At 39.3% G+C, this 12,547-nt stretch overlaps 1 protein-coding gene and 1 pseudogene across 2 annotated transcripts in view; both read right to left on the bottom strand.

Annotated features, from left to right (window-relative positions):
- Window positions 1-948: 948 nt before the first annotated feature.
- LOC129540349 (glycerophosphodiester phosphodiesterase 1-like) lies at window positions 949-2,404 on the bottom strand (annotated as a pseudogene).
- A 186-nt stretch (window positions 2,405-2,590) lies between these two features.
- Window positions 2,591-12,547, bottom strand: part of EFCAB7 (EF-hand calcium binding domain 7) — a 58,466-nt gene continuing 48,509 nt past the window's right edge. For both annotated transcript variants that reach the window (XM_055403200.2, XM_088835355.1), the window contains exons 12-14: window positions 9,286-9,495; window positions 3,820-3,927; window positions 2,591-2,841 (exon numbers count right to left, since the gene is read on the bottom strand). In XM_055403200.2, the coding sequence (XP_055259175.2) occupies window positions 2,767-2,841; window positions 3,820-3,927; window positions 9,286-9,495 (393 nt within the window). In that variant the 3' untranslated portion in view covers window positions 2,591-2,766. The remainder of the gene's footprint in view (window positions 2,842-3,819; window positions 3,928-9,285; window positions 9,496-12,547) is intronic.

The following is a 12,547-nucleotide window of genomic DNA, read 5'->3' as shown; positions in this document are numbered from 1 at the left end:
ATAATACACTGGTATTCATATTTCAAAAGTTGACATTTACTAGCCAAGTATTCCGGAGAAGGCAATGGCAAGCCACTCCAGTACTCTTGCCTGGAAAATCCCATGGATGGAAGAGCCTGGTAGGCTGCAGTCCGTGGGGTCGCTAAGGGTCGGACACGACTGAGCAACTTCACTTTCACTTTTCACTTTCACACATTGGAGAAGGAAATGGCAACCCACTCCAGTGTTCTTGCCTGGAGAATCCCAGGGACGGGGGAGCCTGGTGGGCTTCCGTCTATGGGGTCACACAGAGTCGGACACGACTGAAGTGACTTAGCAGCAGCAGCAGCAGCAGCCAAGTATTCTGTTACTGATATGGCTACACAGTTTTTAATTGCTTAATATCATTTTTCCTGCACTGTACTACTTCATTAAATGCTATTCAGATTTAATGCCTATTATTTCAAAATAATTTCATTAAAAATAATTCACAAGTAATTCCATTAAAAAATTTACCATCAGAACAAAATATTCCAACTGTTGTGATTAGATTTTGACTTAATACAAAAGGAATTTCTCCAAATTTTGCTTTATTTTCACCAGAAAACTATAGTATATAATGGCTATTTCTGCATTCACATTTTTTCCTTTTAGTGATTTTTAGTGTGGTCACAAGTTTGACAGCCACAATACACTGATAACATAGCTGAATACCATATTTGAAATAAGTAAGTTACAAAAGTGTGGCAAGTTTTAAAATGTCAGCTCTGAGTGACAGTACATTTCTCATGAATTTGCATCTGTACCCCCAAATTTCAAAAGTCAATGTGTTTATCCTCACTGGGTTAAGATGTATGCCACACCTAGGTTGGGGCAGACCCAGATTTTTGAGAGCACAGGTTGGACTCAGGCATTCCACGCAGCATGTTGGCAACACAGGGTTTTGCTTTGGTTCGGGTAAAAATGCAATTACTGACAATTACTTATGTGAGCCACCTGATCTCCCAGGGCTTGGGCTAGCACAAGGGGTATTTTAATATCCTTGTATGAGACCAGCAGGCGGTTCCTGTAAACGTTTCCTTGGACAGGCGGTTGCAGGGTGCCTAGAAATGATGTGCACTCTTTCAACACACTATCGGGATCAGAGATGGAACCAAGATGAAACTCATGGTAACTTTTTTCATCAAAGGTATTAACAGTCCAAGCAACAACCTGAATGCCTTTAGTTGACCACTTATTCAAGTAGTCTGCTGCTGCTGCTGCTGCTGCTAAGTCACTTCAGTCGTGTCCGACTCTGTGTGACCCCATAGACGGAAGCCCACCAGGCTCCCCCTCCCCAGGGATTCTCCAGGCAAGAACACTGGAGTGGGTTGCCATTTCCTTCTCCAACGTGTGAAAGTGAAAAGTGAAAGTAAAGTCTCTCAGTCGTGTCTGACCCTTAGCGACCCCACGGACTGCAGCCTACCAGGCTCCTCCATCCATGGGATTTTCTAGGCAAGAGTACTAGAGTGGCTTGCCATTGCCTTCTCTGTCAAGTAGTCTAGGCATACAAAATTCTTCTGCAGGAGGAAACCTGAAATTCCACACAGATACCCTAAGATATTACATTTGCTTCAGGCAAATGAAATGTCCATTACCACAAATATGCACTGTGTCCACAGAATATCATAGTCCCATCTCCTGCATGGCTAAGGTGCCAAGGTCTGTGAGTTAATAGCCATTACTACATCGTGATCTGGTTGTTTCATCTTATAGATAACTTCTGGCAAGAAAGAGCAAATGATACTATTATTGTTAGTTGAAGAAACTCCATACTTACTTTCTTTAGAACATCAGTAGCAGTATTTGCAGGCTTTTGACATCAAGAAAGACTGTGAGATTATGGCTCAGGCACTCTGCCCCAGCTTTCCTGAGGGTAGAGGTCTTCTCATTAGGAAAATTGTTTCTGGATCTGTGATCTCCTGCAGGGTTACACTTTCTAATTTGTTCAAAGGTCAAATCACATTGACCAGTCCCGTCAGTCGGATCTGCTCGTGCTCTTGTATGTTAAGACAGTGATCTCATTAGAAGTAAACGTGATGTCCAACTGTTTTCAGAATCATTGGGACTGCCACAGCCAACAGCAGACACTTGGTCCTGGGGTTTTAGCACTGGCAGAGCCCTGTGGGAGGGCACATGCTCAAGGCTGTGAAGAGGTGCAGCAGGAGATAGAGGCTGCTGGTGAAGAAGCAGGTGGTGAAGGGGCTGTGTGTCACTAGCCAATCAGAAGAGCAGGAAGGAAAGGGGGCCCTGGAGCTCCCCTGGTCCTCTCACAGTCACATGCCTATAACTATACGGTGAGGATGGGATTCCTGAATCCATTGTGCTCCTTGGACAGGCTGGAGTACAGGGATAAAGCACAAGGCACTGGCTGCAGCTGGGCCATTTATATTTTATTTCAGGATTTTTTTTGATGAATATATCAAGAGTGTATAGGATTTTATAGAATTCATTGAGTGTTACTTTTCAAAAGCTTACCTGTAATTTAATTTCAAATTATTAGTCACAAATGAAATATGCCAAGTATCACATTAAATTAATAAGAAGGCCACACATTAAAAATTATTTCTATTTTAATAATACAGTATATAATAAGGACATGGAATCCAAATGCATACAAATTAAATAGATTATTATGTACATCAGTTAAATTGGTTATATTTAGTGATCAACAAATAACAAACCAAACTTGAAATCATTCTTCTTAGTTTGACAGTCTCAAGCACAGTAATTTCTTAAAAATAGTGTTTAAGATATAAGGGAATACACACAATAATATATCCATTCTTGTCGTTCATTCAGCGGCATTACATGTTGACAAACCTGCACATAAAAACAGAAAGCCTTTACTTTCCTTTTATATACTATAATTTTGGGCTAATTTTTCAATAGGACATTTCTAGAACCTATATAAAAAATACCTCTGTGCAGATAAAATTCTTTAATATTTGTCCTTAGCAGTGAGCTGCGATCTACAATCTGATTTCCAGCAGAGTAACCCAGCCTAATTCTACTGCAGTACAGTGGCTGATAGCTGATGTTTGTGACGGTGGGTAGCGAGGGGTGGCAGAAAGGGAAGGAAGTGTGATTTCCTCACTAAGCCCACAGCATTGTTAAAAATCCTCACCGGAATAACAGCAAAAATAAATTCCCTTTATCCTGTTCTAGAATGTTTTAGGATTTCACAGACAGTACACAGAGGAAAAGGGTAAGAACAGAAAGCTTTTTCCTTTCTCCCTTCACTAGGCTAGTTTCAGGGTTTACTGATCTCTCCCTGCCTTTGAACTCCTGGCTAAATCAGATGCCTAGAGTTCTGCTAACACAGAACTTCAGCTACTCAGCTCCTGACTTACTTGGCTATCTAACACTCAGAGGCATTTTCTCTTTTATTTTACCTTAGAAAATCTTAATAATGGAGAGAAAAATATTTTGAATTATCAAAAGTCCAATTACTATTAATACTACTTTGTAGTTCTATATAATATTCAATACTGTTTTCACATGTATCACTTTATCTTTACATTAACTTTGTGAAGTACCCAAAACTGGTGATACCACATTAATTTTACACTTATAGAGACTGCAGCAGAGAGGTTAAGTGAATGTCCCATAATCACTGAACTAAATAGTGAGAACTGGATTAGAACCAGTTTCCTATCTTCTTGTACAGGATGATACTAATAGAAATATCACACAAAATAATTTTCCACTTTACTTCATATCTAAAAATTTATTCATAGCAATAATAGCAATTTTTTTCAAATTGATAAAAAAGCCTTTAATTAAAAAACAATGCATTACCATTGCAGATTTTGGTGCCACTTCTACTGCAAATACGTCGAGTCCTCTGTTGTTTACACAGTTTTTACTCAGCTCATTGTTGATGTGAATAATCACTTTATTGTCTGACTGTAAAAAAAGATTTCATAAGTTGCTTGTCCTTTCTTTATTAAATATATACAAACAATGTCATAATTACAAAACACTTTGCAAGTCTTGTGATAGAGATTTTCACAGGGTTCTACAGAAACACAGAAACATTAGTTCAGACAGAATATCACGGAAGAAGTCATATTTGAGACGACAGACCATTGATAACAGACAGCCTCTAGGATGGAGAGAAAACAGAATGAAGCTGATGAGTGAGAGAAATGTACAAATTAAAGCAGTACCCTGTTAAAGAACCTGCAGTCACTCCCTGATGACTACACAGGGGCAATGTTGCATTATAGACCACTTAGATTCATCTCTCAGCTCTTCCATTACTTAGCTGTGTGACCTTTTGCAAGTTATTTAACATCCCTGTGCTTCAGTTTCCTTGTGTATAAAATGTGGATAGTACTTACCTCATTGGGTTGTGAGAAGCAAGTGCGTTAAAGCGCTTGGCACATGTTAAGCTCTAAAATGTTATTACCTCATTTTGGTGGAAAAATTTAATTTTCCTTGAGGAAAAAGAAGGAGATGGAGGGTTGAGAAATAAAGGTAACAGTGCAGAGGAACGGAGGTAAGGTAGTGGCTCTCTTCCACTCTTTTAATCCTAAAAAACAGAGAGGGTGTGCACACACACACAGACACACACACCCACATAATCAAAAACAAACAAAAAACATGGAGGGCAGAAACGGAAACACGCAGGATCTTAGGAATCCCTTTCCAAAGTGCTATGATCCATTTGAAGACCGCAATCTACTGGCTGGGGAACCTATCTTATTTCCTCAAGTCTAGACTCCTCTATCTTGTTTTCAAGATAACACATATAATCTGGATCCATTCAGTCTGTATTATTTACCTTCAAATGCTCCTCCAAATAAAGCTCTCTGCTTCTGCAAAGGAGATATTCCCGTTCTTTCATTTATAGTTCACATTAACGCTGACTCATATTCTCCTCACACTGTTTCCTCTGCTTCTAAGGGCCGGCCCTCTGCCTAAGTCCTAGTTACCCTTCAAGTCCTATACCACATGCTCAAATTACTCATCACAGTTCCCTTCCTCCCTAATCACAAATCCTTCCCCAACTTCTACAGCCCCAAATAACATCAACTACAAGAGATACACATACAGTAGAATTCCTATTGCACATAAAAACAGTACTATATAACTTAACTATTCTTTGATCTCTTTTGAGAGTATTAATTTTGCCTTTGCAACTAGCCCTTTAACTCCTTGAAAGCAGTCTCATGGTATACGTTCTAGTGGCCTGTCTTATGACTAGGAGGAGTTAGTTACATAATATACACTCACATTTACTCAATACTCAGCCAAATCTTAAGCACTTTAAGAAATTTATGATAGGCATAAAAATAATGTAAATCTTACCCAGGAACAAAGAGAAATGAGGCAACAGTTCTAAAAACCTAGCTGTCTTGAGTAAGATTTATAGAAAACTGGGTGTATCTGACTTAAAGAATTCATGTGAGTATCCTCTTGACATGCAATAGCAATAGTATTCATAGCACAGAAGATGACCAAAGCTAGAAATAACTGGCTGGATAAAAACAGATCCTTGACAGTAGAGTATATTTAATGAGATAAAATGATGATAATCTGTAAGATTTTTGATACTGCAAAGTTTGGGTTAAAAAGCTGGGAATGAAAGGTGGTGAACCTAGAACCTCTTATACGGAGTGAAGTTAGAAAAAGAAAAACAAGTATCGCGTATTAGCGCATATATATGGAATCTAGAAAAATGGTACTGATGAACCTAGTAGAGAACGGACTTGTGGACACAGTGGAAGAAGGTGAGGGTGGGGCGAATTGAGAAAGTAGCATTGACACATATACACTATCATGTGCAAAATACTTAGTGGGAACTTGCTAAATGGCACAGAAGCCCAGCCTAGCCCTCTGTGATGATCTAGAGGAGTCAGACGGGGGGAGGGGAGGGAGGCTCAGGAGAGACAGGGATATATATATATATAATTACGACTGATTTGCTTTGTTGTATGGCAGAAACCAACATAAAGTTGTAAAGCAATTTTCCACCAATTAAAAAATAAAAGAAAAAAAAGTTGGGCTAAATTCTTTCAGTTCAGTTCAGTCGTTCTGTCCTGTCCGACTTTTGGCAACCCCATGAACCGCAACACACCAGGCCTCCCTGTCCATCACCAACTCCTGGGGTCCACCCAAACCCATGTCTATTGAGTCGGTGATGCCATCCAACCATCTCACCCTTTATCGCCCCCTTCTCTTCCTGCCCTCAATCTTTCCCAGCATCAGTTCAGTCCTGTTCAGTCGCTCAGTCGTGTCCAACTCTCCGCGACCCCATGAATCACAGCACGCCAGGCCTCCCTGTCCATCACCAACTCCTGGAGTTCACTCAAACTCATGTCCACAGAGTCGGTGATGCCATCCAGCCATCTCATTCTCTGTCGTCCCCTTCTCCTCCCGCCCCCAACCTTTCCCAGCATCAGAGTCTTTTCCAGTGAGTCGACTCGTCGCGTGAAGTGGCCAAAGTATTGGAGTTTCAGCTTTAGCATCAGTCCTTCCAATGAACACCCAGGATTGATCTCCTTTAGAATGGACTGGTTGGATCTCCTTGCAGTCCAAGGGACTCTCAAGAGTCTTCTCCAGCACCACAGTTCAAAAGCATCAATTCTTTGGCGATCAGCTTTCTTCACAGTCCAACTCTCACATCCGTACATGACCACGGGAAAAACCATAGCCTTGACTAGACCTTTGTTGGCAAAGTAATGTCTCTGCTTTTTAATATGCTGTCTAGGTTGCTCATAACTTTCCTTCCAAGGAGCAAGTGTGTTTTAATTTCATTGCTGCAAACACAATCTGCAGTGATTCTGGAGCCCAGAAAAATAAAGTCAGCCACTGTTTCCCCATCTATTTGCCATGAAGTGATGGGACAAGATGCCATCTTAGTTTTCTGAATGATGAGCTTTAAGCCAACATTTTCACTCTCCTCTTTCATCAAGAGACTTAGTTCTTCACTTTCTGCCATAAGGGTGGTGTCATCTGCATATCTAAGGTTACTGATAATTCTCCCGGCAATCTTGATTCCAGCTTGTGCTTCTTCCAGCCCAGCGTTTCTCATGATGTACTCTGCATATAAGTTAAATCAGCAGAGTGACAAGATATAGCCTTGACGTACTCCTTTTCCTATTTGGAACCACTATTGTTCCATGTACAGTTCTAACTGTTGCTTCCTGACCTGCATACAGGTTTCTCAAGAGGCAGGTCAGGTGGTCTGGGATTCCCATCTCTTTCAGAATGTTCCACAGTTTATTGTGATCCATACAGTCAAAGGCTTTGGCATAGTCAATAAAGCAGATAGATGCTTTTCTGGAACTCTCTTGCTTTTTTGATGATCCAGCGGATGTTGGCAATTTGATCTCTGGTGCCTCTGCCTTTTCAAAAACCAGCTCGAACATCTGGAAGTTCACGGTTCACGTATTGCTGAAGCCTGGCTTGGAGAATTTTGAGCATGACTTTACTAGTGTGTGAGATGAGTGCAATTGTGCGGTAGTTTGAGCATTCTTTGGCACTGCCTTTCTTTGGGATTGGAATGAAAACTGACTTTTTCCAGTCCTGTGGCCATCGCTGAGTTTTCCAAATTTGCTGGCATATTGAGCGCAGCACTTTCACAGCATCATCTTTCAGGATTTGCAATAGCTCAACTGGGATTCCATCACCTCCACTAGTTTCGTTCGTAGTGATGCTTCCTAAGGCCCACTTGACTTCATATTCCAGGATGTCTGGCTCTAGGTGAGTGATCACACCATCGTGATTATCTGGGTCGTGAAGATCTTTTTTGTACAGTCCTTCTGTGTATTCTTGCCACCTCTTCTTAATATCTTCTGCTTCTGTTAGGTCCACACCATTTCTGCCCTTTATTGAGCCCAACTTTGCATGAAATGTTCCCTTGGTGCCTCTAATTTTCCTGAAGAGATCTCTAGTCTTTCGCATTCTGTTGTTTTCCTCTATTTCTTTGCCTTGATCACTGAGGAAGTCTTTCTTATCTCTCCTTGCTATTCTTTGGACCTCTGAATTCAGATGCTTATATCTTTCCTTTTCTCCTTTGCTTTTCGCTTCTCTTCTTTTCACAGCTATTTGTAAGGCCTCCTCAGACAGCCATTTTGCTGTTTTGTATTTCTTTTTCTTGGGGATGGTCTTGATTCCTGTTTCCTGTATAATGCCAGAAACCTCCATCCATAGTTCTTCAGGCACTCTGTCTATCAGATCTAGTCCCTTAAATCTATTTCTCACTTCCACTGCATAGTCATAAGGGATTTGATTTAGGTTATACCTGAATGGTCTAGTGGTTTTCTCCACTTCCTTCAATTTCAGTCTGAATTTGGCAATAAGGAGTTCATGATCCGAGCCACAGTCAGCTGCCGGTCTTGTTTTTGCTGACTGTATAGAGCGTCTCCATCTTTGGCTGCAAAGGATATAATCAATCTGATTTCGGTATCGACCATCTGGTGATGTCCATGGGTAGAGTCTTCTCTTGTGTTGTGGAAGAGGGTGTTTGCTATGACCAGTACGTTCTCTTAGCAAAACTCTATTAGCCTTTGCCCTGCTTCATTCTGTACTACAAGGCCAAATTTGCCTGTTACTCCAGGTGTTTCTTGACTTCCTACTTTTGCATTCCAGTCCCCTATAATGAAAAGGACATCTTTTCTGGGTGTTAGTTCTAAAAGGTCTTGTAGGTCTTCATAGAACTGTTCAACTTCAGATTCTTCAGCTTTACTGGTTGGGGCATAGACTTGGATTACCGTGATATTGAATGGTTTGCCTTGGAAACAAACAGAGATCGTTCTGTCGTTTTTGAGATTGCATCCAAGTACTGCATTTCAGACTCTTTTGCTGACTATGATGGCTACTCCATTTCTTCTAAAGGATTCCTGCCCACAGTAGTAGATATAAATTCTTTACTTTGTTTATATTTCTTTAAGACATGATGTCTGTTTAAAATGGCTATGTATGTGTGAAGACATTTAGTAACAAATAAAATACTTTGCACCCAGATTATGCTCTATCTTCACAGATCTCCAAATATTTAATTTTCATATTTTAAGAGAAAATTATCTCAGAAAGAAGTACAAAACTGAGCATCTCAGAAATAAACATACTTTAGAAATACATAAAAATGATCATGCCCAGTTTGAGTTAGAAACCTGAGAAGAAAAAGAAACTGATTATTATAGATATATTAATGTAATGGGGTTATTTAATTGCTATGCAAGGATAGGGTAAGAAAGAAGATGGAATGTATCAGTAACCATTGCAGTTATAGGAGAACCACCTCACAACTGATACCTTGTTTTCAATAACTGATGTTATCCAGGTGTCACGCCTGTAAGTATATACGATTATATTTTCATAGCCATCCATCACTTTGGCATTGCCTTTGTTAAGAACAGATTTACAAATGGCCTTCTCAAGTTGTCCACTGCATGCCTCCATATGGACAGCTTTAATTCTTGGCTTGCATTTGTCTGCGTAGATATCAATGACAAACGGGCATGCCTGAAATGAAAAAAAGCAAACTCTGTTTTAGTCTTTTGATAGAATTTCAATTATTTATTATTAGTATGTTTATCTTATGATTTGGGCTTCCCTGGTGGCTCAGATGGTAAAAATCTGCCTGCAGTGCGGAAGACTGGGGTTCGATCCCTGGGTCAGGAAGATCCCCTGGAGAAGGGAATGGCAACCCACTCCAGTATTTCTGCCTGGAGAATTCCATGGACAGAGAAGTCTGGTGGGCTACAGTTCATGGAGTCACAAAGAGTCAGATACGACTGAGTGACTAACACAAACAACAAATCATGATTTAAGAAGACATACTACACTTTCTAGCTTGTCCCTCTGATACACATTTAAGAGGAAAGTTTAAGTACAATGAATTGAGTAACAAAAAAGCATGAAATTCTGGTTTTTTGGTTGCATATTAACTGATAATGTTCATAGAGAAGGAAAAAAACCTCCTTTACCCAAACCCCTCAATTTTCTCTAAAGCTAACTCATGTCATGTTAGTTATTTAATTTCCTTTCTTAACTTAAAGGTAACAGAAAGAATTCATCTGTAACCTTAAAGAAATTATGGTTATAACTGAAACAGTACATGAATATAGAATACCAAAAATAGCGAAATGTAGAAAAATTCTCACAGTATAAAGTTAGTGTAAAAGTAACTATGAAAATCTAAGATCTAGAGAGATTTTCTGAATTTGGAAATAGATTTTTTTAATGTCTACTCTTTAGTTTTTACCAGAGCCTACAAGGTAACCTTTGCCTCTCTATACAGCCCAATCTCTGCCTTAATGTGCTCTAGTTACTCTGATCTCTCAGACCCTAGAAAAAATAAAACCCTTTCCAGTGCTGGATTTCATAGGTAGTGTTCTCTCAGCTTGGAAGAGTCACATATTCTCAGTGTGTACCTCATCCTCCTCCTTCAGGTTTAAGCTTACGTGTCACTTCTGCAGAGAGAGCTGCTCTGGTCCTCCAATCTCCTTCTCTACCCGACTCTTCTCTATTTTGACCACTGGTTTGTTTCCTTCAAAACACTTTAAAAATGATTTTTATTAATTCTGCATTTAATTAGCCATCCTTCTTCATAGAATATCTAAGAGGGTAGAATTTTTGACTATTTTATTCATAACTGTAACCTAAGTGTCTCTTTATTGTAAGCTTACTTTATATAGGCATTAAAATGTAATTTTTGAGTAAATGAATGAATTCATACACATTGATGATCAACTTTTTATTTGGGGGACAAAAGATAAAAGTCTAAAGCTAGTAGAACAATATAGATTTTTATCTTTTAAAAAAGTTTTAAAATAGTTAATGACTCCAACCTTTGGCAAGAATAAAGTCACCTTTTATAAGAGATGGCAGACTGAAAAATCTTGGACTAGAAGGTGGAACATGTGAGTTTGTAACTGAGTTTTGCCATTTACTAGCTACATGATCTAGGGAAGTCACTTAACTTCTTTGAGGCTTGATTTTTTCACAGAGAAAGTGGGGATAAACATTGTATTTCTGCCAAGAGCTGCTGGAGATATCTGATAGGTAATATGTGTCAAAAAGGAAAAAAAAAAAGCTAAGTTGCTTCAGTTGTTTCCAACTCTTTGCAACCCTATGGACTGTAGCCCAACAGGCTCCTCAGTCCATGGGATTCTCCAGGCAGGAATATTGGAGTAGGTTGCAATTTCCTCCTCCAGGGGTCTTCTCGACCCAGGAATTGAACCCGTGTCTCCTGCATTTCAGGCAGATTCTTTACTGCTAAGCTACCTGGGAAGCCCAATATGTATCAGAATATTTCACAATATAGAATTCTAAAAAAAATTATAATGACTGCTGTTGGTTTAAAAAGCTGGCTTAAAACTCAACATTCAAAAACCTACGATCATGGCATCCGGTCCCACCACTTCATGGCAAACAGATGGGGAAACAATGGAAACAGTGAGAGACTATTTTTTGGGCTCCAAAATCACGGCAGATGGTGACTGCAGCCATGAAATTAAAAGACACTTGCTCCTTGGAAGAAAAGCTATGACAAACCTAGACAACATATTAAAAAGCAGAGACATTACTTTGCCAACAAAGGTCCATTTAGTCAAAGCTATGGTTTTTTCCGGTAGTTATGTATGGATGTGAGAGCTGGATCATAAAGAAAGCTGAGGGCCAAAGAATTGATGCTTTTGAACTGTGGTGTTGGACTGCAAGGAGATCCAACCAGTCCATCCTAAAGGAAATCAGTCCTGAACATTCATTGGAAAGACTGATGCTGAAGCTGAAACTCCAATACTTTGGCCACCTGATGCGACAAGCTGACTCATTTGAAGGGACCCTGATGCTGGGAAAGACTGAAGGCAGAAGAGGGAACGGAGAGGATGAGATGGTTGGATGGCATCACCAATTCGATGGACATGAGTCTGAGCAAGCTCCGGGAGTTGGTGATGGACAGGGAAGCCTGGCATGCTGCAGTCCATGGGGTCGCAAAGAGTTGGACATGACTGAGTGACTGAACTGATTGATGATTGTTGCATCTTAAAGTACTGAATTTTCAGTACTGAATAGATTCTGGTATTATTTTTATCATTTTCCAAGTCTTAGTTATCTGTTTCACTTGATCAAAGAGTATCAATATTAAGTTCAGATATTACTGAACATAAACATCTTAAAAGGTCTTTGTTAAAGATGCATTCCCTGAAATTTTTAAATAAAATTTTATCTACATAAAAAAGATGCCCTTTGTATCCTTTTTTTTTTTTCTGTTCATGGGTTTAACCTTCTATTTACTTATCTTTTTTTTAACCATATTAAGTTAAATAGGAAGAATACAACAAGGAAGAAAACTATTCATTATAAATTGTTAATTGTAAAAATATTAACAATATATAAAAAGGAAGATCAGGAAGACAGGAATAAGAAAACCTAGATTAGGGCATGCTACTTAAGTTTTGCACAAAATGTGGCTCTTAGCTACATGTTAGCAAAGACATAAGTGAAACAGAATATATTACATAGCTCTCAAAATCTAAAGAAAATGAAGTAAAATTTTCCCAGTTCTGAATTA

Source organism: Moschus berezovskii, chromosome 4, assembly GCF_049115385.1.
Source record: "Moschus berezovskii isolate FMDL1 chromosome 4, NW_MosBer_1.0, whole genome shotgun sequence".
Taxonomy (NCBI): domain Eukaryota; kingdom Metazoa; phylum Chordata; class Mammalia; order Artiodactyla; family Moschidae; genus Moschus; species Moschus berezovskii.
The sequence above is the reverse complement of the archived record's forward strand: the minus strand, read 5'-3'. Positions and strand labels throughout refer to the sequence as shown.